This window comes from Peromyscus californicus, unplaced genomic scaffold, assembly GCF_007827085.1.
Source record: "Peromyscus californicus insignis strain IS unplaced genomic scaffold, ASM782708v3 Scaffold_15__1_contigs__length_86483966, whole genome shotgun sequence".
Classification (NCBI taxonomy): Eukaryota; Metazoa; Chordata; class Mammalia; order Rodentia; family Cricetidae; genus Peromyscus; species Peromyscus californicus.
Window position 1 is genome coordinate 70,211,032 of NW_026294447.1, and position 26,244 is coordinate 70,237,275.

The 26,244-nt window shown below is 44.7% G+C and overlaps 1 protein-coding gene across 2 annotated transcripts; it reads right to left on the minus strand.

Moving 5' to 3' along the window:
• Positions 1-730: 730 nt before the first annotated feature.
• Dlst (dihydrolipoamide S-succinyltransferase) lies at positions 731-26,244 on the minus strand. Of its 2 annotated transcripts, none has more exons than XM_052739282.1 (15): positions 26,117-26,244; positions 25,559-25,592; positions 21,722-21,770; positions 17,720-17,775; positions 17,335-17,409; positions 17,072-17,127; positions 16,481-16,589; positions 12,837-12,989; positions 11,978-12,054; positions 10,886-10,983; positions 6,497-6,627; positions 5,252-5,325; positions 4,539-4,622; positions 4,089-4,256; positions 731-2,234 (listed from the first exon to the last, which is right to left on the minus strand). In XM_052739282.1, the coding sequence occupies exons 1-15, from the start codon at positions 26,177-26,179 to the stop codon at positions 2,100-2,102; spliced, it is 1,362 nt and encodes a 453-aa protein (XP_052595242.1). In that variant the 5' UTR covers positions 26,180-26,244; the 3' UTR covers positions 731-2,099. The 2 variants fall into 2 exon arrangements, with proteins under 2 accessions (XP_052595242.1, XP_052595241.1); XM_052739281.1 differs by having other exon boundaries at positions 16,478-16,589.

Consider the following 26,244-nt stretch of genomic DNA (forward strand, 5'->3'; position numbering starts at 1 on the left):
TTCTGACAGGGCTTATGTATGGCTTTTCAGTAAAACAGAACAGCTACTCCAGAAGTTGACTGGAAACATTAACTCTGTAGCACATTAAGCTCTACACCTGATACATGGTTCATTGAACCCATCTACCAGCTCAATTGCTTAAGGACCCCACTTCTTCCTGTAACAGGCTTCCTCAGGTCTCATTGCAGGTGGGAACAGGTGAGATTCTGTATGGAAAAGTAAGGCTGCGTTGAGGCCTGCACTCCATCATGCCCATTATCCCTGTAGTCATTCTAAGTTAGTGACCAACCCTGTCCTGACCATTGTCCCGCACATATTACTGCTCTTAGGAGGTGACCTCTCACTGGTCATTCTACCACAAACATCTCGGTACACGTGTGGCAACTAAATCCAAATGAAATTAGAAGTGTTCATGTCTCTCCACTCTATCTCAGAAATAATGCAAGCCCCTCCAAAGGGCAACTGTCCCTGGTGTTTTTAAAGGGTTTCACATAGGTGGGAGTTGGCTTGTCAGAAGCCTAGGGCTCCCTGAAGGGAACCCAGGCACTGAGAGATTAGTGGGTCCCCTGCTGGCAGTTGAATTATCATAGCACTAGCATGTCTGAAGTCTGGGATGGGGCCTCAGGACACCCAGGATAGCCAACTCCAGATGAAGGAGCTTTCAACTACAGACATCGTGGTGGCCAACTGGGGGCTGTACAACCTGGTCAAAGGAGCACAGATGCTGGAACCCTGTTTGAGAACATTTGCCCTTTAATTTTCATTCAAAATCAGTCTCTTTAAATACCTTAGTTACAAGTTCTGAATGGTGAAGATGGAGTAGCAGATGCTGCAGGCACTCAGTACTGGCCTTTCCCTCCCCCCAGCTTGTCCTGGATTACAGTTAGCACTAATGGCCCCATGAAATGCCAGCAGTCTCAGGCCTCAGTGCAGCTGGATACAAAGCCTAGGAGCTTTCACACCTAGTTACTTGCATTTTACCATGCGTCAAGAAATCCCAATGATTGTGCCTGGACTCAAAGGGCAGTGCCTTAGAGATGACATCCTCCATTTCATCACTATGCACTAACTCCTGAGGCTGGTTCCCACCAGTCCATCCTCCCCCTGTATCTGTGTCCAGCCAGAGGTACCAAGGCCTTGCTTGCTTCCCACAGGTCACACCCAGAAAGGGACAGAACAGCCCCTTCCCATCACATGCTGATACCATCTTGAATTTAAGAGCTCTAGACAACCTGATCTGGTCAGAGTCAGTCCCTTCACCAGGCTCTGTCCGACTGCCATGATGTGCTAAAATCTGGTCTAAATGAGAACCATGTCCTAGATAGATTCCTAGAACCCTGGGAAGGGTTGGTATGACCACAGTTGTATAGGATTATGTCAAAATCAATCTTCCCAGTGAGCTTACAATGGAGTCTGTGAGGGCAAGCCAGGGTTCTACTCCCATCTGTGATTATAACAGGAAACCTCAGGGGACTCTGCACCATCCTGCCTATCCCCGAGTCCCCTGGCCTGTGCTTCCCGGAAGAGGTAGAGAGGCACCATGAAGCCACTGACAGACAGCTCAGAACGGTGGTGAGTTAAGAAGCCAAGCAGCGCCTCTTGGCCTGGGTCCAACACCTCCACACAGGTGGCATCCCATGGGAATGTGCACAGCCGGGACAGAGGCTTCGAGCCTGGGAGGCAGAGCACCCCCAGGCATCACTGGAGAACACTTTCCAAAGATAGAAACTCAATCACATGGTCCCTGGTGGTATCCCTGTAGTATACTGTTACCGGGGAGAAGCGAAACTGTCTTTGCAGAGGGCTGGAAGAAAGGCAGGAATATTAATGAGCATCCATTAAGACTCTCCCTCTCTCCCTCTCTCAGGCCCAAGATATCAGAAGGCAAGAGAGGGACGCAGAGAGAGAGAGGAAGAGTCTGGAAGGAACACTAAGAAAAGACCTGTGAAAGCTGGTTACATAGTGCCCTGGCTTCCTTGCTTGAGGCCAACAGTATGGTGCCTGCCTGTCATCAGGCTAACCTGGGACTGATGAGGGGACAGGGAGAAGACTGGTTTTCAGTTCCTGCATGATCAATAGGTAGGGGGTGTGGCTTCCTCCTAAAGGTCTAGGAGGAGGACTCTTGGATCCTCTACTGCTGCCTTGATTTTCCGGAGGAAAGTCACAGCCTCTCTGCCATCAATCAGCCGGTGGTCATAGGTCAGGGCTACATACATCATAGGTCGCACTTCCACCTGCAGAGAGAAGAGGCAACAGGTCTGTACTCTGCAGCAGAGAAGCTCCGCTGAGGGAAGGGGTGAGAAAGCACAGCCCATACCAGCATTTGCAGTTCCAAGTTTTTCCTACTGTGCTGCTGCCTCTGGGTAACTTGGCTTTATTATGAAGGCCAAGCTTACCTTTAGTGCGAACTCTGGGACTCAGAAGCAAGGTTTAAACAAGGAAACAGCTCCTCAAACAGCCTTAAAATGAATAAGCAACACCACACTCTACCCGCAAATCTGTTACCCAAAGAAAGATTTTCTCTTGGGTTGTGGCTGCCTGTAGGAGCTACTCTGAAGTTATAATCTTTTGTTGTTGTTGTTTTTTCAGACAGGTTTCTCTGTGTATCCCCCTGGCTGTCCTGGAACTGGTTCTACAGACCAGGCTGGCCTTGAACTCAGAGATCTGCCTGCCTCTGCCTCCTGAGTGCTGGGATTTAAACGCATGTGCCACCACTGCCAGGCTGCAGTTACAATCTTTATCACTATTATTTTTTTCCGATGTTGTGGATCCAACACCTAGGCAAGCACCCTTCTACTGAGTAACACCTCCAGCCTTGAAGTTAGAATTTAAAGAGAAAAATGTATGTTGTTTGTTTTCGCGTCTGGTCTCAAACTCACTGTACAACCATGGACGATACCACATTCCTGATCCCCTGGCCTCTACCTCCCAAATGCTGTAACGACAAGCATGTACTACCATGCCTTGTTTATCAAACTTGGGGCTCTGAATACACTAGACAAACCCTTTACCACTGGCTTATATCCCTATTCTAAAGTGGAAAATGAATCTTTTGAGTTCAAATTTCCTGCTATCTGCCAGGAGTGGTGGCACACACATTCAATCCCAGCACTCAGGAGGTACAGGCAAGATCTCTCAGTTCAAGGCCAGCCTGGTCTACATGGAGAATTCCAGGACAGACAGTGCTACACAGAGAAACCCTGTCTTGAAAACCCATAAATAAAAAAATAAATCTGTTACGTGTAAATCTAGGTGTGGAATTGTTCTCCAGAAAGAAGATGCACGGTTTTTGGATGTACAAAGGACTCAGTGAGACAAAAACGTTCCAAACACAGCAGTCTCAGAAATCTTTTCTTATTTTTTAAACTAACTTATCTTCCAATGGCTAATTCAAGCTCTTTGGCCTCATTCCTTGAACTCCCAGAAATCTTATACTCTTCTCATACGATTCTACAGCTCATAGATTGCAGTGTATTGTACCCTGTTTCCCAGGGTCAAGGACATGTCACCCACTCTATCCACCCCTGACTCCCTGTGGCACTCTGACAATGAAGCATGTCAGCAAGTCCCAGAGGACTGGGTACAAGCCTCTTTAGCTCAGTGGTTCTCAGACTTTAACACATCACAACTGTCTGTACTTCGGCTTCGGTAGGTGTGAACTGGGGTCGAAAAGGAAACTGTTTTCAATTTGCTTTTTCAAAAAAAGTTATATTAATGTGTACGAGCATTTTGCCTACATGCATTGTGTGCACATGTGCACAGCTGGTACCTCAGGAGGACAGAAGAGGGTGCCTGATCCCTCAGAACTGGCATTACTGATGGCTGTGAGTCATTTCTCCAGCCCGCAGCAAATGCTCTTAACTGCTGACTCATCTCTCTAGTCCAGCACTTGCTTTTTTAACAAGCTCCCAGATGACGTTGATATCTGAGATCACAGTTTGAGAAAGTGACTTAGCTATCATTTAGTAATTAAGAAATGGAAGCTAAGCCTGAAATTATAGTGCATGCTTTATAATAAGGATTTGGTTAATTTCTCTCTTATAGCCACTTAGCAATTAAAAAAAAATCACAAAAATGATGGTTCTTACCTTGCCTCCCACAGCCACAGGCCTGTCAAAGATGCCATGCATGCCCAGAATGGCAGACTGAGGGGGGTTGATAATGGGTGTTCCAAAAAGTGATCCAAAAACTCCTCCATTGCTAATGGTGAAAGTACCACCATCCATATCTTCAATGGCAAGTTCGTTCTTTCGGGCCTAAAAACAAGTTCATAATTGAATCATTAAGATAACCAGATTTCTTCACTCCAAAAAAAAGTAAATCTAGAAAATTCTTATCTGAGATCGGTAGTACAAACGCCGGCAAACAAGGCAGGTATTCAGCTAAGGTGACTGTGGGAAGAGTGTGACTGTGCAATCAACATTTCTTCCCAGCAGACCCTGGCTGCTGGGGTGCCCGTCACCTGAGCATGTGAGGCTTCTGAAGGCTGTGTCCCCTCAACTGCCCAGCAGCTCATCCACACACTCCGTCTACTGTACCTTCTCTCCTAGTTCACTGATGGTCCGTTCAATATCTGCATAATTCATAGTTTCCACATTTCTGATGACAGGAACCACGAGACCCTGGAGTGGAAGGTTGTTTTCAGTTACAAAATAACAGTACTCTTTATAGTTATAATTTCCTTGATTTAATCCTCACGTCTCCCTAACCAGAACTCCCTAAACTCAATGGAACTAAAAAGACTTACACAAAGATAAAGGAATGTGGTATGATTTCAAAAAAACAAAAAACCTTACTTTTACTAATGACCCCCTAAAAATATAGAATTGTAGAAATAACCCCTTCCATATGATCTACTTTTTAATATAAATAAATGAGATCTGTGGTGGTTTGAGTGAGAATGGCCCCCATGGGATCATATATTTGAACACTTGGTCTGAAGTTGGTGGAACTGTTTAGGAAGGTTAGGAGGTGTGCCCTTATTGGAGTTGTGTCACTACAGGCAGGCTCTGAGATTTCAAAAGCCATGCCATTCCCAGTTAGCCAGCTTTCTGTAAGCTACTGCTCCAACATCATGTCTGCTGCCACACTCCTGTCATGATGGCAATGGACTCCTAACCCTCTGGAACTGAAGCCCACCCAATAAACTCTTTCTTCTGTAAGCTGCCTTGGTCGTGGCGTCTTATCACAGCAATGGAAAAATAACTAAGACGGGATCTAAGCAAGCACTCCCAACCTTGCCCCAACATACCCTTGGGGTAGCAACCGCAACACTGATGTCAATATAATCTCTATACACCACTTCTTTGGCTGCATCATCAATCACTATGAAAGAGAAAACATGTTACGTATAACCCTCTTGGCCAAAACTACTGAGTTAACAGAGTGAAAATTTTCAGTGGCTAATGCAGTGTGGGCTAACTAATCAACAAGAAAATAACTACCATTACAAGCAACTGACTCTCTCCTTACTTCTACTTCCATCCCAATTTATGACAGTATTTCCCAAGCTCTGAATGAACCTGCATGTAGGGGCACCTGTTTTTTCACAGCTCACAAAAGGTTCACACAGTAAATAAATGCACATTCACTTCTTATCTATGTAAGCCCTCCTGAGCGAATGACTAGTTACTGAGTGCTCTATAAAAAGGCAAAAGAGGGTGGAGGAGGATGCCCAGCCTGCCTCCTCAGCAGGGTTAGGAAAGCCTCTCTCTAGAGATCCAGGTGGGAGTGGAGGGGGTCTGGCTTTTAAACACGCCATCTTGAAATAGCAAACCAACCGCTGAAAATTGTACCTACCACTTATAGGAAAATCAAGGCTTGGGAATCTTCCCAAGAGTCTGTACTGCATTGTTAGAACGCAGGTCAAATGAGAACGCTGAGATGCCTACAAGCAAAGACCCTCCTCCTCATCTACAGCACAGCACTCAATGGGGGACAGGCTGGGGATTACTGTAAAGGACTGTAAAGTGTTCCTGTCCCTTTGCTACCTTCCAAGGAACACAGAAGTGCCTCAATAGGAAAGAAAGCACTGTGAGCCACACCAGCACTTCAATGAGGAGGGTAAAAAGGAAAGAAAGTGAGCACCAAGTCTCCCCAGTGAGGCCCCGAACTGGAGATCAAACGCCAACCTGGAGCCTATGCCTAACGTGAAGTCAAGTCCAAGTAAAGGGCCCATGGTGGTGGTGAGGAGCAGCCAGAACTTGGGAGTCCCCATGATGACTGACAGCCTGGAAAGCTGGGCTGTCCTAGAGCTGCCTGCTGCCAGAGTGACTGCCATGCACACAGTAAGGACACTTTTCTGCCCACTTGGTGGGGAGATAGTAATCATGATAGCACTCGAGGAAGGTGAATGGAACAAATTCACTTAGGGAAGGTGGTCATGTTTCCACAATTGTGAAATAAGAAGCCTTGGTGACCCCTAAATGTGACAGCAGGTCTGTATTCATACACCCAGCTCCAAAGACCTCTGCCACACTGGTCTTAAGAAACTCACCTGCATTTACAACAGGCTGCTCCTGCAAGGCAAAGGCTGAGGCCTTCACAAACGCTGACATGAAGCCTAGTTTGAGGTTATGTTTCTTCAGGAAAGCATCTTTGTGCCGAGCTCTCATCTCTTGGATGTTACTGTTAATAAATGATACAAAGAAACTGCCAATGAAGCTCTGCGGTGCGTGCGCGTGTGCATATTGCCACAGGCTGGGTCAAAGCCCTCTGGGCAATGCTGGCAGGTGTTTGACTCCTGAGCTATGCCCCTCACCCTTTTAAAATTTCAGGACTGGGTGTCATGAAATTGTACAGGCTAACCTTAAGCCTGCAATTCTTCCGATTCAATCCCCCAAGGAGCTGGGCTTACAGGCCTGTCCTACCTCCCAGGGTGGCTAAAGCCCTATTTTGGACTTCCATAGGCTTTTTTTACCCATGTATATAACTGGATGAGCGTTTCCCTTAGTCTGTACCGTCTAAGTTCAAGTCTTGAAACATTCACTAGTGGTCAATGTAATAAACTGCTCTATCACAAAAAACTGACCTAGAAGAATCAGTGCCAACCTATCTTTAAGATGGTTGAGCCTTTTAAAGGAATCCTTTTTTGTTCTGGAAGTTACAGATTTCAGTGACAGATAATATGAACAAAAGAGCACACTGAATACCAACATCCTTTCCCTGAATGAAAAAGTATTTTTGGCTACAGTAAAATCATGAATTATCCACATTGGAAACAAATTAAGTCTATTAAAAAAAAATTAAAAAAAAAAAAACAACTCTTAGAAAACAATATTCCTCAGGAGGCAGGGGCAGGTGGATCTCTATGAGTTCGAGGCCAATCTTGGCTACAGAGTGAGTTCCAGGAAAGTCGCAAAGCTACACAGAGAAACCCTGTCTCGAATCCCCCCCCAAAAAAAACAACAAAAACAAACAAACAAAAAACAATATTCCTCTTGTTAGAATTATATTAAACAAACAAAAACCAAATCTGATTACTTTGTGATACTTCTCCTTCCTAATTAGCAGAAAAAGAAAAAGCTACTCATGAAGTATGGGCTCCATGCAAGCACAAGCAATTTCTACCTAACCCGGAAGGGAAAACCAATGTTCTTTCGGGCCATGCAGAGCCAGCAGATTCACAACTTCCTGAGTTAGCAGTTCTATCTACTTGCTCATGAAACAGTTACTAATACCCATCCCATGTGAGGGAGGGCTGGGCTGGGCACCAAGATACACAAAGACAAGGCACAGTGCCTGCTCCTAAGATTAGCTTTACCGACTGTGGTTTCCTTGGTATTTAGAAAGTGGCTCTGTGTGGGCTGTGGCCTGTCTTTCAGATTCAGTAGCAGGGCTTGTCTCTGAGAAGACTTTGCAACTTGAACATCCTCTGGTCTATCAAGCAGGGGTTTTTGTTTTCCACACAAGCACTACAGAGTTAGTGAGAAACGTCTCTCCTATCATTTTCCCAAAGGAACGCCTATAATTATAGGAATGACATTCCATGATGGAAATTGAATTTAACTTTATCTCAGGTCCAAATGCTCAGTTCTCCCTTTCCCCCTATAATGGCTTAATTCAGCATTAACAGGAAAGATAAGATGTGGTACAGTTTTAACTGCCCACTTCAGGCCTTCTGTTTTTGAAAAAAGGAAAATTTCCTAGGGGGACTGATTGGGTTTAAATGTTTATTTTCCTGAGTCTAACCTCATTTAGTGCTAGGATTACCACCCTAAAGACATTACTGGTTCCCAAGACGCAGGGCTGCAAAAGCAGGAAAGAGGTGTGATAAGTGTTTCTGCTCTCAGACCTGCCTGAATGCCATTTTCTGGTCATTAAGGAGTTTCTATTTCAGAGCCCTGCCCTTGGAGGCAGAGCTGGGACAATGGAGGAAGAAGCAAGTCTCAGAAAGGCCTCCTCTGGGTTAGCGGATAGGACAAGACCCAAAGGGCACTCAATCGAAACCAGATTACTGGCCACAGTGAGGCCTCAGGCCACTGCTAAGTGACACTAGATTAGCTACTGAAAGGAGATCCAGCTATTAAACTTACTTGCAATCAAGGATGTTGGGTCAACTGCGTCTTTTAGGGACATAAATATTTACATGCTTGTCTTAAGAAACTGGGTAAAATTTCAAAGACCAATTTAATTTGTGTACGATTTGCCCCTAATGCAAGAAACATAAGCTGCAGCCTTTGTGATTCATTAGTGAAAGCCCTTCCCTATACTACGGATGCTACAGAAAATGGCACTCAGTACCCAGAAAGCTTCCCAGTAGGACAATGGCGTCTAGTGAAATTAACCAGACCCCACATCCTGTCAATAAACCAAGGAGACAAATCCCCTCACCAAAAAGTAGATGGAGAGACTTAATATTCAGAGAAAAGGACATGGATGCCTTGGAGATTTGATGATGTATCTTTTGATTTAATGAATTCTTACCTTGACATTCAAAACCTAGTGAAATACGGATCTAACCTTCATCATTCTTCCCGATATATGAAATGATCGTTTCGTTTCTTGTACTTTCTTGACTGTGTCATGATCCAGACTGTCAAAACTACCTGGGATGGATGATTTTCTCTATAACACTATTTAGCATTTTGGTTTTGGTTTTTGTTTGGCTGCTTTTATTTTTATCGAGACAGGGTCTCATATAGTAGTCCAGGGTGGTTTTGAACTCTATGTAGCTGAGAATAACCCTGAATTGTCGATCTTTCTGCCTCCACACCCCAAGCACCAGGATTACAGAAGTGCACCACTGAACCTGGTTTAAATGCTTGCCATTCTTGAGCGCCCATTCAAGCTCCTTCCTCCTGGAGACCTTCCCTGGCCCTGGCTTTGCTACCCACCCTTACCAAGAGCAAACCCATTTCCTTCTCCACTTCATACTCATTTTTATCTTTCTGATGCTCTTTTTCCAGATTGTATTTAGTGTTCACCAAAATGAGACAGTAAGCTCCAGAGAGCTTATCCCCCTGAACTGAACACTTTAGTACTCTGCATACGATAAACACTTAAAATGCTTGTTAAATAAAACTATTTTCTCTTCCCCACAATGCTTATACTCATACACATCAAAATTTTGAACAAATTTTGTTTTGAACAAACAAGTAAATCAACAAGTAGCTCATTCCAAGAATGGGTGTCGTGAACTCAAGTCTATATTTCAGAAATCAACTTCTTTTAGGGCTAGGGCAAGCAGGAGTCTGAACCCCAAAACCCACATCAAACCCACCCACCAACCTGGGTGTGGTGACACATACTTGAAGTCTAAGAGCTGGAAAGGAAGGAGACATGCAGACCCCAGGGGCCCACTGGCCAGCCAGCTTAGCCTAGTTAACGAACTCTAGCAAGCAGAAACCCTGCCTCAATAAACAAAGCAGATGACTCCCAGAACAACAATGAAGTTGATCTTTGGCTTTTATACACACACACACACACACACACACACACACACACACACAACTTAGTTCCAATTCCATGATCAAAACTGAGAAGAACGAGAGGTGGTAAGTCTGTCCTTCGGCCTGCTTGACTGAGTTGCTTGGGAACATACACAAGAAACAATCACTTTTAGAAAAAAGCATGCCTGGCTCTGGGCATGCTGTGAAGGGTTTCCCATTCCAAGGAGCAGTAGGTCTGGAAGTGGGCCATTACAGCAGCAGGGCATAGTGGCACCATTAACATCACCCTCAGCTACACAAGGAACATCCTCATGCCTAGCCTGGGCAACATGAGAGCCTGTCTCAAAAACAACCAAACAAACAATAAAAACAGGTTGGGCATGATGGCACACACCTTTAATCCCAATATTTTGGAGGCACAGGCAAGCAAATCTCTTGTGTGTTCAAGGCCAGCGTGGTCTACATAGTGAGTTCTAGACCAGCCAGGGATATACAGAGAGACCTTGCCTCAAAAACAAAACAGGGCTGGAGCAGTTATGAACACATACTGCTCTTCCAGAAGACCTAAGTTTGGTTCCTGGCACTCATGTCAAGGGGCTCCCAACCACCTGTAATTCCAGTTCTAAGGGATCCAATGCCCTCTTCTGGCCTCTGTGGGCCCCACCCACACATACATACACATAAGTAAAAATACAAGAACCTAAATAAAAAAAATAATTACTTTAGGCTCATTTATCAGAAATCGTAATAGTTCAGGCATTAAAGTTCAAAAGGTGAAGCTTTTTACGTTGCAGAGAAAGCAGACACAGTATCAGCAAGGTAAATTAGCAAACGAAACCAGTGGGTCACGTTGCATAAGTCAACACTGAGCAAAGCCAAGAAATACCTCTCCCTAGTCAAGCTGGCGATGGAATCAGCAGTGGATAAGGACTGGGTGCGTTCAAGTATTCTACAAGAAACAGAGACACGGGGAACAGAAGGACTAGAGATCCCACCTCATGTCAACCTCATTAAAAGTAGTCAGCATTGCACATGTATTCTGGGCCTCCTTCAGACGCTGAGCAATGCGCTGTCGCATCCTGTTCATTTTTTCCTGCAAGGGAAAGTGGAACAAGTGTTGACAGTCTGACTACACCCTCACTCCCCAGGCAGGGAGAGAGCTCAGCCTGCCGGAGATGGGTGGCAAGCGCCACAGTTTTGGTTTTTGTTTCGTTTGTTTTGAGATAGGGTCTCACTACATAACCTTGACTAGCTGGGAACTCTCGAAGTAGACCTGCCCCCCAAGTACTGGGATTAATGGCACATGCCTCAAAGCTAGACCCCATCATTACTGTTTAAGCTACAGGCTTCCCTTTTCCTGAATGGCCTCAGATCAAGACCACAGAATCAGAGACCAAGGTATTTACTCAGATGTGCCTGAAATTTGACCAAGAACAGAGGCTCAGGAAATAGTGTGATTTAAAAACCAAAACCAATTTATAAAAGGAAGATTGTGGTGTAGATCCAGCCAGCTTAAGAGTCATCACAGAAAGGGCAACTTCTGTTGATAAAGACTTGCGTGAGAATAGTTACTTGGGGAACGGAAACAAAAAAAAAAAAAAAAAATTGAGGCTATGGTATTTTTAGGAAGTATTCTCAGGCAAAAACCCCCCCACTTTTGACCATACTTCCTTGAGGTTTTTATGTCTGCTCTGACAGCTTACTGTTACAATGCAACAATCTGGTCCCCCAGTACCTCCCCAGCTACAGCAAAATATCCCAGAAGTTTAAGAACAGAGTCCTCAACAGACTACCTGTGTGAAGTACATGTCACTGTGGGAAGGAAAGGATGGGCTATGAAGCTTCTGTTCTCCACAGATATCTGACTCATCTGAACCATTTCAGATAGCACAATATAGTAGAAACACCACTGGACAAGTGCTCAGAAGACATGCTGTAGTCATACCACTTGACAGTTCTGAGACCATGAAAAGGAACTTTCTATACCCTCAAGGCCCTCAATGGAAGGAGGTATCAGCTCTGAGCATCACACCGTCACTCTCTACACTGACCCTCTGCCACTTTCCTAGAAGGCTCCAGAGGCTTACCCGATGTTCTGAACGCACACCTTTAGCAGCTCCCAGCTCAACCAGTGGAGGGGCAGCGGCAGGTTTTATTGCAGAAACTGCAAATGAAGAGAAGAGACAGCTACTTAGACATGGAAAACAATACTTTCACACCCGAGTCTCACTTCATCTTCAAGATCCTAAGGTTATCAGCATCATTCCAAACCCAGATGAGCAATCTGCTCCTAGAAGAAACAAGACTAAAGTCACATGGTCACTAGGTGGAAAGCTGGGAGGCACACCCAGCTCTTAGAAATCTAGAGGGCTTTGTACAAAGCAGCCGATGGACGGGGCGTGTTCAGAGCCACGGACAGCCTCGGACTGTACCTGTGAGGGAAGACGGTACCAGAAGAGGCACTCTCTCCTACAAGGACAGACTATGCGGATTCAAGATGAATTCATCTTGACTGTTCATTTGGCAGGACTTAGAACCACTCAGGAGGTAAAACCCTGGGTGTGTCAATGAGGGTGTTCCAGAGAAACTGTAAGTTCTCATTCTCAGATGGGAAGACTCGCTCTGAATGTGGGTAGCACTGTAACTCGGGCTGGGGCTTGGGAGTGAAATACACACACACACACACACACACACACACACACACACACACACACACACACACACGCTTTTTTTTTTTTAAAGAAATAGTAGGTAAGTGAATGGAGCAGCAGCGTTAATCTTTCTTGCTGTAAAGACTATGTGACCATCTGCCCCACACTGACACCGTATCTTCTTCCCTGACATGATGGACTCATCCTCAAAACAAGCCCAACCCAACCTTTCTTGAGTTGCTCTTCATGAGGTGGTTGTTACCGCAATGAGATGATTCGCTAACACGGGTCTTACCTGGCTTGCTGGAAGGAAGTTGTGAGGGGGAGGGCACTGGCGGCATCTGAGTGGGGACAGCTGCTACAGGGGGAGGAGGGGCTGCCCGTGCTTCTGGCTCTGCTTTTGGGGGTGCAGCAGGAGCTTCTGCTGGCTTGGCCTTAGCAGGAGCAGCTGGATAAAAAAAGAGATGTCACTGGTACTGTCTGGAAGGGAGGGAACCGCACTGCAGACACTAGGGAGGGTTTAGACAAAGGCCTACTTCCAATCCGTTAGGTGTTTCACCGGCAAAGCACCAAGAGATACACACTAACAGAAGCCCCGACTCTATTCCCAGGACTCCCTGAATGTCCTACTGGCTCAATTCAGCTGCCTTCCCGATTTCACAAATGTTAATATCTACTAAATTTCAAATCCTGTAAATACAAATCCAAAGCACCTACTAAGCCCAAGGAAATGAAACTTTTAGGGCAGTGGTTCTCAACCTTCCTAACACTGTGACCCTTTAATACAGTTCCTTATGTTGTGGTGACCCCCCCAACCATACAATTATTTTTGTTGCTACTTCATAACTGTAATTTTGTTACTTTGATGAATCATAATGTAAACATCTGATATACAGATGGTTTTAGGTGACCCCTGTGAAAGAAAGGGTCATACACCCCCTCCCCCCAAAAAAAGGGGTTACAACCGATAGGTTGAGAACCACTGTTTTAAGCAAAACCAGCCTAGGCACTGAAAATGTTAAAATGGATACATAAATGTGACATACTTCTAATTACAGTAATGCTGATATATTCATCTTCTATTTTAACATAACATACAGAAGGAATACTCTCAGCCATTAAAAATAAAAAAATTTGAAGACTTTTTGTTTGCTTGTTTGTTTTTTCGAGACAGAGTTTCTCTATATCAGCTCTAGCTCTCCTGGAACTTGCTGTATAGACCAGGCTGGCCTCGAACTCACAGAGATCCGCCTGCCTCTGCCTCTCGAGTGCTGGGATTAAAGGCGTGCGCCACCGCCAGCAGACCTAACTGTGTACATGTGTGGATCTGCATGAAGGTATGTGCATGTAAGTGCAGGTGCCAGAGAGGCCCATTAGAACCCATGGAACTGCAGTTGCAGACAACTGTGAGTTCTATGTCGGTACTGGGAAGTGAACTTGGGTCCTCTGTTAAGAGCAGTCTGTACTCTGAACTACTGAGCCATCCCTCCAGCCTCTGAACTCTTTAATCTTAAATGAGCATTTGATAAAAATTTTATTTAGGTCCTGGAGATAAGGTTCAGGAGTTCATAGTACACACTGCTCTTACAGAGGACCTGAATTCAGTTCACAACATGCACATGGGACGGGTCACAACTGCCTGTAACTCTAGCTCCAAGGTATTCAATGTCTATTCCTGGACTCTGAGGGTATCTGAGGGTACAACTGCACTTACAGTTGTACATTCATTCATATTCTCTCTCTCCATCTACACACACACACACACACACACACACACACACACACACACACACAATAAAAGATTAAACAGATCAAAGCACTTCATCCAGGATGACTCTTAATAGGAAGCAATGAGATGCTCAAGTAATAAATATACAACTTTAATATGGACATTATATCCAGTTTTATAGTTAACTTAGAAAAAATGTATTTTAAAAGTAAAAAATAAATGATAAAGCTGGGTTTGGTGGCAAACACCTTTAATCCCAGGACTTGGGAGGCAAAGATAGGCAGATCTCTGTGAAACTGAGGGCACCCTGGTCTACATATTGAGTTAAGGGCCAGTTAAGGCTACAGAGCAAGACCTTGTCTCACTAAATAATAATAATAATAATAATAATAAAAAATGATGATGACAGAGTTCAGACTGGAGAGCTTGCTCAGTGAGTAAGCACTCGCTGTTACCATGAGGACCTGAGTTCAGTTCCCCAGAACCACCACGAAGCTGGGTACAGCAGGTACATTTACATCCCCATCCACCCATAGAAGGATGGTAGGTAGAGACAGGAGAAATCCTGGAAACTCTCGAGCCAGCTGGCCTGGCCCACGCAGCAGGGAACAACTAAGAGACTTTGTCTCCAACAAGCTGGAAAGCAAGGACCAACACCCAAGAACTTCTGACCCTGCCACACATACACACACCTGTCCTCACACGAGTATACATAAAGAGGCGGGCATTAAAAAAAGAAGAAAAGGGGGTGGGGTGGACTTCAACAGATTCACTCTTCCTAGCTACTTTAGATTTTTTCCCTCACTTTGAACTTGATCTTGGCCTGACCAACCTCAACGGTCCAATCCATCATCTTTCTGTTTGACTATTTTAACAGTTAAATGCTACAACTACAAACATTTAAACGTCAGAAAAGCAGATTTTCTAATCTTCAATATTGATTACAAGGTCCAGTACAGATATACACACACCTCTCTTTGGCATTACTTCCAAAGACATACTTCAATCTTTCCTAAGATGTCAGATGTGGAAAGAGACTCCTGAAGGCAGCAGGATGACTCGGTGGGTGAAGACACTTGCCACCACGTCAGACACCCTGAGCTCATTCCTGTACCCACAGGGCAGGAAAACCGACCTCCACACGAATGCCTCTGCATGTACAGATACAAACACACACACACACACACACACACACACACACACACACACACACACACACACACGTGCGTGCCTTTAATCCCAGCACTCAGGAGGCAGACACAGGCGGATCTCTGTAAATTCGAGGCCAGCCTGGTCTACAGAGCTAATTCTAGGACAGTCAAAGCTACACAGAGAAACCCTGCCTCAAAAAAACAAAACAAAACAAAACAAAACAAAAAGATAATTAAAAAAAGAAAAAGAAAACTACACTGAATTGTCTTCAATAGACACCATAAAATGGTAATTCTCACTTTTTTGTTTGTCTTGTTTCTCGAGACAGGGTTTCTCTGTGTAACAGTCTTAACTGTACTGGAACTCACGATATAGAACAGGCTGGCCTCGAACACAGAGACCCACCTGCCTTTGCCTCCCAAGTGCTGGGATTAAAGGCGTGCACCACCACCATCTGGCTGTAATTCTCACTTTTAAACAGTGGCTCTCAGGCCTCACTGTACGTTGGAATCATTTGGGGGAATATTAAAAAAAAAAAATCCAGCCATTATATCTGGGACTCAAAGCCTTTTCATCTGTATTTTTTAAAGCGCAATGTGATTCAGGTCAGTGTGGGGAAATCACTATCTTTAGACTCTTCACTTGTTAGTTCTTTAAGAAAGGTCCAATCTGGCCGGGCAGTGGTGGCGCACGCCTTTAATCCCAGCACTCGGGAGGCAGAGCCAGGTGGATCTCTGTGAGTTCGAGGCCAGCCTGGTCTACAGAGCAAGATCCAGGAAAGGCGAAAAGCTACACAGAGAAACCCTGTCTCGAAAAACCAAAAAAAAAAAAAAAAAAAAGGTCCAATCTGAGAAATATGGGCTATTTTTTTTATATTCCCCTTGTTGTTCTAGAACGTGACAAAGTTCACCATACAGCAACAGGATTTCTTTGATCTCTCACTGAGAGTGCACAGAATGCCAGTGTGAGGCCTAACGGAGTTGCTACCATAGCAGACTCAGCCCCAACCGCACGGGAAACACTGGAGACCTTGACCACCGGGAGAACTTCTTTACCACCTGTTTTCCTGAGTGTGAAAAGTGGAGTTCCTCCTTCAACTTTGCCACCATCAGGTACCAAAAGAGCTTCAATGACGCCATGTGCTGGTGACGGAACCTGCACGGAAGTCTGAAAGGAAGAGATGGAGACGAGTCTACATTTGTATCTGCATTAGTTAACTGTGCCATCAACAGGATGAGTCGTGAGAGTTGCAACACGTTACATCTGGATGTTACATCTCTGCACACAGAAACGCCTAAGGCCACATTTTCAGAGTCAGGGAATGACAAGTCATCGCTACTGTCAGGATTCACCCTTCTAGCCTTTCTTAGAAACATTGAAACAAACTTTAGTTACCATGTTTCCAAGTGATACTAGGAAACACACGGAAAGCAGCTCAGGAACCACATAGAAAACAAAAAGCTATCAAAGTTACTCATCTACATAGTCCATACGGAACAACACACGAAGCTTTAATAAATCTTTCTTCCCAGGATTCTCTCACGAACTTTAAGTGAGGTTAGAGCTACTTAGAACTGATCTCTGAACAATAAGCCCTATCTCTTTCCTTAGACTAACATGGAAATGTCACTGATTTAGGATAAGCCCACCTTGTCAGTTTCAATCTCACAAACCACTTCATCTTCTGCAACTGTATCTCCAACAGCTGAAAGACAATCAAAGGATACCTCCTCTTAGCCAGGAGCCTCTAGCCCCCTTTAGCCTAATGTGTTAAAAGACCACTGTCCTCAGGACTGGCAGGAAGTAGGTATGGATGTAAAGAAAGGTGGAGCCACAGCTCCCACTGGCTGTGTTTCAGGCAAGAGGGACCTGAGGAAGTTCTGAACTGAAATGAGAAGAAATGAACTCTTACCTTTCTCCCACCTGACATCTCCCTCTGTAACTGATTCTGCAAACGCTGGGGTTTGGACTGTAATCACATCATTCTCTAGGAGATAAACAAAAAAGGAAAATCACAAGTGCTCCATTTTCTCTCCCTCCCGCCTTTTTTTTTTTTTTTTTTGAGACAGGGTTCTCTGTGTAGTTTTGGAGCCTGTCCTGGATCTCGCTCTGTAGACCAGGCTGGCCTCGAACTCACAGAGATCCGCCTGGCTCTGCCTCCAGAGTGCTGGGATTAAAGGCATGCGTCACCACCGCCTGGTTTGTGTCTTTTTCCTTTTTAATGATTTTCTTTAATAAACTCAGTCAGTTATTGCTCTTGCCAGTAAAAGTCCATTCATGAGGAATCAGGTACTTACTGCACACAGCCGTGGTTTGGAAAAAGCGAACACTGAAGACATTACTGTTGTTAATGCTACAAAAAAAAAAACCCACAAATGTTAACTCATTTAGAATGTGAACCACTAATATCTTGTCTAGTTCAGGTACCACAGATCACCTCTTTAAACTGGTGAATCTTGACCAGATTCTTATGCAGGGGAAGTTGTCAAAGCAGGCATGTCAGGCAAAACCTGGAAAGATTCTGACTCAGCAGGTAGGACCCCAAAGCCTGATGACCTAGGTGCCATAAAGAGTGCCCTGTACTGTAATGAAATGTCACTTCTCTAAAGAGTGAGACATACAGTTCTATTAAGGAAAAAAAAAAAAAAAAAACAACCTTGGTCCTTTGCAAACTAACCAAATGCTTTACCTTCTTGATTAGATTTCTTTAACAAAATCTAAGATACATGGCATTTCCTCAACAGCACATGCCGGTATGCCAAATCCAAAGGTGTTTCTTTTTTTTTTTTTAAAGATTTCTTTATTTATTATGTATACAGAAGAGGGCGCCAGATCTCATTACAGATGGTTGTGAGCCACCATGTGGGTGCTGGGAATTGAACTCAGGACCTCTGGAAGAGCAGTCGGTGCTCAGTGCTCTTAACCTCTAAGCCATCTCTCCAGCCCCCAAAGGTGTTTCTATCCTTAGAGTTTCAGATGTAGATCAGATAGGGTAGAAAGACGATAGGAAACTCAGAAACAAGCAAAGTTTTAGGCAACCACCAAGTCCCCACAAAAAATAACCTCAAAAAAGAAGGGAGGAGGGAGGGAGGGAAAAAGGGAAGGAGGGAGGGAGAGAGGGAGGTAGGGAGGGAGGGACTACACATCATTTCCTTTAGCACTCTTTTGCTAAGAGGCAGCACATCTGCCCGTCCTGGACTCACTGCCGAGAACTTCCAGAGCAGGCCTTTTTAAACCCGGGGTAGCATAAGCTGGAAAGTGCTGTCACCTTGTGTACACACTCATTAACAGTTACTTCTGAAGAGCGAAAGATACATAGATACACACGGTTGCGAAGGCTACCTGTCAGTCAACAGTTATTTCTACAGTTTGAAAGAATTAATTAAACTGATGGAAACTTTTGCTTTTTACACAAGGATTCAGGGGGACATTCTCAACAGGTACTTTTGTTTGTTTGTTTGTTTTAGTTTTGGTTTTTTTGAAGACAGGGTCTCACTATGTAGCCCTGGCTGTCCTGGAACTCACTGTCGACCAGGCTGGCCTCAAACTCACAGAGATCTGCCTGCCTCTGTCTCCGGAGTGCTGGGATTAAAGGTGTACACCAACTACACCTCAATAGGTATCTTTACAATACATAAGTAAAATACTTAATTGCCTTTTGGCATTTTCAATTTATTTAACTTTATTTTATGTGCATTGGTGTGAAGATGTCAGATCTTCAGGGAATTGAAGTTAACAGACAGTTGTGAGCTGCCATGTGGGTGCTGGGAATTGAACCTGGGTCCTCTGGAAGAGCAGCCAGTGATCTTAACTGCTGAGCCATCTCTCCAGCCCCTGGCCTTTTTACTTTTATGCCAGGATAACTTTATGAGGTACATATATAGTATCAAGGGGAACAATACAAAAAATGTAAAGTACAGAACACAGAGTGCTGTGCATAAAGTTTTTACACATACCTAACCATGTAACAAAAGCACTTGTTCATGGGCAAAAACTAACGGCTAACATGGACATGCAGGAACTACTGCTCTGGCAGACACCTAGGAAGCTGGTTCACTGGCTACCTCTTGGAAGGGGTGTTCAATATGCTAGAGGACAAGGATAAAAAATAACTTGCCGGGCTGCAGTGGCGCACACCATTAATCCCAGCCGTAGGGAGGCAGAGCCAGGCGGATCTCTGTGAGTTGGAGATCAGCCTAGTCTACAGAGTGAGCTCCACGACAGGCACCAAAACTACACAGAGAAATCCTGTCTCAAAAAAAACAAAAAAAAAAAAAAAAAAAAAAAAAAAAAAGAGAAAAAGAAAAAAGAAAAGAAAAACCAAAATACTTGATAGCATTTTTTTTTGGCCCTTTGAAACATGTAATTGCCTATTAAATAAAAGTAAAAACGTTGTACATCAGATGATCTTTCAATCAGGTGAGATTGCTCAGGGGAGAAGATTCTGTCAAGCCTGATGACCTGAGTTTGGTCCCCCTGGGACCTACATAGTAGAAAGAGAGAACTAACTTCCTCAGGTGTTCTCGACCTTCACATCTGTGCTCGGTGTGCTCCCTTCACCCCACCACCCATGTCAGTACAAGAAGAAGATTTTTTTTTTTTTTTTTGGTTTTTCGAGACAGGGTTTCTCTGTGTAGCTTTGCGCCTTTCCTGGTACTCGCTTTGGAGACCAGGCTGGCCTCGAACTCACAGAGATCCGCCTGGCTCTGCCTCCCGAGTGCTGGGATTAAAGGCGTGCGCCACCACCGCCCGGCTAAGAAGAAGATTTTTTAAAAAAGATCTTTAGCCGGCGGCGGCGGTGGCGCACGCCTTTAATCCCAGCACTCCAGAGGCAGAGCCAGGCAGATCTCTGTGAGTTCGAGGCCAGCCTGGGCTACCAAGTGAGTTCCAGGAAAGGCGCAAAGTTACACAGAGAAACCCTGTCTCGAAAAACCCAAAAAAAAAAAAAAAAAAAAAAAAAATCTTTAAAACAAAAAGATATGCATAGAAAAAAGACAAAAAAAAGCAATGCAAAGGTATTACTAGGGTGACATAATTAAGGGTGACTCAACCGGAAGTTTAGATTTTTTTCACAATCAACATTCAAATAATTACGTGTTGTATTTATTACATAAATCATGATTACTCCTGATTACCCTAATTTTCATTTAAATTGTTCAAGTAATATGTTTTGACTCTCTCAGTCACTTTTTTAAATTATGAAAGCATTACATGCTCACTGCAGAATACTAGAAACAATAAAAAGAACTCTACAATGGAATTATACAACCCATCAGAAAATGGAATAGTCTGTCTCTTTTATTTCCTACTTATCATAGTGGGAGCATGTTAAAATACTATAGCATAACTCCTGGCTATTTCTTATTTTTGAGAGGGATCTGAGTATGTAAATACTTCAAGTATAGATTCCTAGAAATGCAATTTCACAGCCAGGCATGGTGGCAAATTCCTTTATTCCCAGCACTTGGAGGATCTGAGTATGAGGTCAGCCTGGTCTACAGAGCTATTTCCAAGATAACCAAGGCTACACAGAGAAACTCTGTCTCAAACAAACAAACAAACAACAAAAGTTTCAGGAGTTTTATACTTCTAATAGCACGTTAATGAACCATGTTTGGAATGAAAGCCAAACTTATTGTGATGCATAGTAAGAAAGTTCTCCTGCCAACTCTTCATTCACCCTGTAAACAAGGCAGCTCCACAGTTCTTGAATAGGTTACTAGAAAGCAACCTCTCAGTACTCTAAAAAAACTTGGAATACAGAATAATTCAAAACAACATTCACAAGTCCAAGTTAATCTGGACCACAAGTGGATGGCCCTTCTCCAAACTCTCCATGACGCAATAACAACATTCCTACCAAACCAGTCAAAAGCCCTAGGGCTCAACGGGTCTTTTTCATTTACTGCTTTTTAAAATGAGTAACTATGCAACCAAGAGAATACTCTCAATTTCTACAACTATGTGACCTCCGACCCCTCAGCTTCACTGTATCCAACTAGAATATTCCGTTCTCTTTGATAGCTACTCTCATCAAAACAAAAAAAGAAGACAGTTCCAAGTTAACTACCCAAGAAGGTCCAGGACACTCTTGGTCCAACACCTGACCACTGAATGATGACAAAGGTAGATTATAATAAAAATGACCACGACTATCATCAAGGTTGGGTCTAGGGATTCAACATAATGACCTCAATTATAGGACTGGAGGTCTGTGAAGACATCCAGTGTTTAAATTTAGAATCCGTGTCTAAGTAAATCAACCATGGCACATATCTCTATTACCCAGTGATACTTACACCATCCTCTTGCTGTAAGGGTAACATGGTCCCTGACATAAGGAGACCCCTGTAAGAAACAAAACAACTCTTAATCAACAGCTCTTACTGTACATAGTATATTAAATGGAACTATTCATCCCATAGACCCTAGACAGAGTGGACCAACTTCAGGAGATTACATAATCTTTATCATATGGAATCATGCTTCTCAAATAGTCTACCTGCGTTATTGGCAGAGAATAGGTATGGGAGATTAAGAGTGTGTATGTATCTCGAGAGGAAAGAGATCTGATGGGACAGCCCTAAAAGTTGTATAATCTACCTGCCTTTATGTATGCATAATGTCTCTTTTCCCAGAGTTATCAAATACAATTGAAACTTGAAAAATAAGACACACAATGGTGGGGCTGGAGAGGTGGCTCAGTGGTTTAGAGCTCTGGCCAAGAACCAGGGTTCAATTCCCAGCACCCACCCAGCACCCACATGACAGCTCACAACAGGGCATCTGACTCCTTCACACCAATGCACAACAAATAAAGTTAAAAACAAAAAAGACACACGATGGCTGGCCTGTGACTTCATAGGACCTAACAGGAGGTGGGGAGCTGGTCTGGGCTTTAGTGATTAGGCTACAAAGTTTGCTGACTGAAACTAGCAGCAAAGACTAGACTGCTTTAGGCCAGGGTCTTCAGTTTGTCTACTGAGCAAATCATTTCTCTCCTCGTCAGCCCTCCTCCCTCCTAAGTCTTCCATCCTGGTCCCTCTAACAAAAGATGGGTCTTGAGTTCTAATTCAAAAAGAACAACTTCTCCTTTCTTTTCTGGACAGTGGCCAAATACCCATGCAGGCTTTCCTTGACACTCTGGGTTCCCACTGTCTCTGTGAAGATTCCCTGCCCACAACTTCCACTGCTGAACACGTCTGCTTTCCTGGACCCTAATTCAAAAGGCCTGCTTATCTCCTCGTGGCAGCTGCCAGATCCACAGCTTACCTAATCTGCTGTTTTTCTCTCAAATTCTAACACAATGATCCTAGAGTTAGAGAGAAAGAGAGAGAGAGAGAGAGACAGACAGACAGACAGACAGACAGACAGACAGAGACAGAGAGACAGAGAGACTCTATCCACCAAACCAACTGTCCTTATCATAAATTCATTTCCCCAATATCTACTAACCACAGCTGCTTCTTCTGAATATTACTTCTCATGTTTTCTTTGCTGTTATTTGTGTCGATTACAGCCCTGTCTACACTGTGGGTGAAGAAGATACTGACCGAGAGACAGCTGGTCCTTATGCACACTCCCTCACAAACATTCCCAGAGTCTGGTCAGTCAGTCATCTTTATATTCAGCAGCCAATGATTGCCGTGCACATTCTAAGCAGAGCCTGTCTTGGAACTAGAACAGAGCAGCCCACACAGATGTTCGGAAACTGGAGTCCAACACAAAGTTTACCCCATAACAAGTTTCATTTGTACAGTGCATTAGGCTTATACAGAAATTTCACACAATGGCCTCTTCATTGTCCACTCATAGCAACACCCTAAAGTGGAATGGTCACCTGCCATTATTCTTATTTTATATACAGCTAGGTTGACTAGCCTAACCAGAATGCCTGAGTCAAGATGCAAACCCCTAAGTGCAAGGCCTTTCCTTTTCCAGACAGCTTAAAAAGTGGAGAAAATACTTGTGCTGTCTTTCAGCATTCCCAGCTGCAAAGAAAGGTTATTGTTGAGAATGCACTATGAACTGTGCTGAGTGCCTTATGTCCTCCTGACATGGGCTTAAAGTCCAAACACCTTACAGTCCTCCTGCCCTGCTCTGTATTTCCAGCTTACCATTTCTATACCTGGTCAAATCTCTTCCTGCCTGGAAACCACAAGTCATTTCCTACCTGGACTATCATTTCCCAAGCTAACCCATGCATTCTTTAAGTCCCATCTAAAATGTCACTTCTCTGGGGAGGCCTTCGCCAACATTCCCCTCTTCTGACTTCCCAAGCTGGGCTTTCACATCCTGTACTTCTTAGTAACCACAATGTTATTTTGTCCTAACGTGTATATAAAAGTGTATTTGCTCCGTCTATCCAGCTAGCCTGTGAGATTCTTGCAGATAGAGACCATCTGTATCCCTACCGCCTAGCAAAGCAGCTGCCATAGTAAGCACTCTAGTCTGTTGACAAGACTGAGGCATAGCTCAGACTGGTAAGGGTTTTTTTTTGCCCAGCATGCACAAAGCCTTGGGTCTGACCCCCAGCACTGCATAAAATCAGGCATGGTGGAGCAGTCCTGTGATCCTAGCACTTGGGAGGTTAAAGGTCATCCTTGGACTACTTATCTAGTTTAGTTGAGACTGGGCTACATGAGATTCTGTCATTCAGACAGACAGATCTTCTCTGTTACAGAGTACCCAAGTAAATAAGAACACTTATTCATTCAGTAAAGCAGTTTGGGCCGGGGGGGGGGGGGGGAAGAGGCTGATTTAACCAACAGTTTTGGCTGAGTGACCTTGGCCTAGAAATCTAACCCCTTGTCTTGTCCTGGAATATGCTTTTGTAAAATACAGATACCAAATCTCGTTTAGTTATTGACCCAAAGATGAACAGAAAGCGTTCACAACAATGCTTGGCACAAGAAAGCCTACAGTAAGATGGAATCTTTCAACAAATATTTTGTCAGACCCAGATGTGGTAGCACAAGACTGTAATCCCAGCTCTCAGAGCCAGAGGCCAAGAGGAAGTTCAAGGCCAGCCTGGTATACATAGTGAGCTCTAAGCCAGCCAGTGCTAGACAGCAAGACCTTGCTCAAAAAATAAAAATAAAAAAGAGGAAATAAATGTTTGCCAGGCATATGATTAAATGTAAGCTACATAAGATTGATTGTTACTAACTTTCTCTCTCCCTCTACCAAAACAACAACAAAACCAACCACAACAAAACCCCACACACAACTGTTGAGAATGGAAATCAAAACTTCTGGGGCTAGAGAGATGGCTTAGAGGTTAAGAACCTGTACTGCCTTTGCAGAGAACCCAGGTTCGGTTCCCAGTACCCAAATCAGGCATTTCACAACCACCTGTAACTCCAATTACAGGGGATCAGACACCTCTTGGGGTCTCTGTGGGCACATAAGGACAAGCATGCACAAACACACACACATAAAGAATAAACACACAAAAAAATAAATTTGAGGGGGTCTAAACTTCCAACAGCCTCTATACCATCATTTATTCCCCTTAGGATACTGTTTCCTTTGACTAAAATCTTCTGGCAAGACACTTTGTTTCCAGTTTCAAAAGAATACCACACCTGTTTCCTCTTCACGGACTTCACGCATGCTATCCTTTCTCTCTCTCCTGCTTGTCACTTCCATAGCTCTGTCACATCCAAGTCACAGCTTTAATGTCACCTACCTAATGAAATCTGTTCTGTCCACTCTCCTGTTTCCAAGCACTTACACAATCTGATCACTTGGTTAGCGGTTTACACTTTGCTTTTCTAACTTCAGCCTCAAGCTCCAGGAGGACAAGACTTTTTAATCGCTGTATCTCTAATGAGTACCCAGCTCAGTGCCTGACAGTGTAAATGCAATAACCAAGGGCCGGTGGTGTAGCTCAGTGGTAAAGTCCTTGCCCCCCGTGCCCTAGGTTCCATCCCCAGGGCCACAAAAAGCAGAACAAAACCTAGTAATTATGTACCGAGTGAAGAAATGACAGCCGCTATACTTAAGGAGCATTTTGCTTCGCATCTATCCAAATTCGCTGTCTTTAAATAGCATGAGAAGAAACATCACATTTCCTGACATGCTGCTCTGCCCACGAGAAGAGCATTTTAGGTGACCACAAGGGCAGAACTTACCAGGCAGGGAACGTCTCCCTAGAGGGCAGTTCCCCTGTTGAGAAAGAAGACATTATCGACGTCACCCAAAATGAAAAAGAGGGAAGACACACATTTTTTTTTTTCAAGTGCACGTTTAACGTGCTGCTGACAGGTGAACCCCGTAACTCCGAAAGGTAAATGCAAAACACCGAGTCGGCCAGACTGTGTCAACCTCCCCACGCGACTGACACGCGCTGGTTTGGGGGGAGAACGAGGCAGACAGGCCGCGGAATCCGGTTGGGGGCCGTGCCTCCCCTCCGACGGAGTCCATGTCGCGGCGGGCGCGGCTCCCAGCCCCGGAGCAGAGGGTCCGGGACAGCAGGAAACGGCCGGCGCAGGCTGCCGGGGAGAAGCCAAGGGCTGCAGGACTCCGCACACGCGGCGGGGCGGCTCCGAGGGCGTCGGCTGCCTCCGCGTCCCGGTGCCCTTGGTGCCCGGACTGGTCACGGCACAGCGCCCCTGGCCTTCAGCCCGCCCGCCCGTCCGCCCACAGCCAGCCTCCGCACCCGCCCGAGCCCCGGCCCCGCCAGACGGTACCTTCTGGAAGGCAGAAAGCGAGCGGCTAAACGCCCGGGACACGCAGCGAGACCGGGAGAGCATCGCGGAGGGAGCGGGATGGAGGGCGGGCGGACACCGGATATAGGGCCCGGCAACAACCGGAAGTG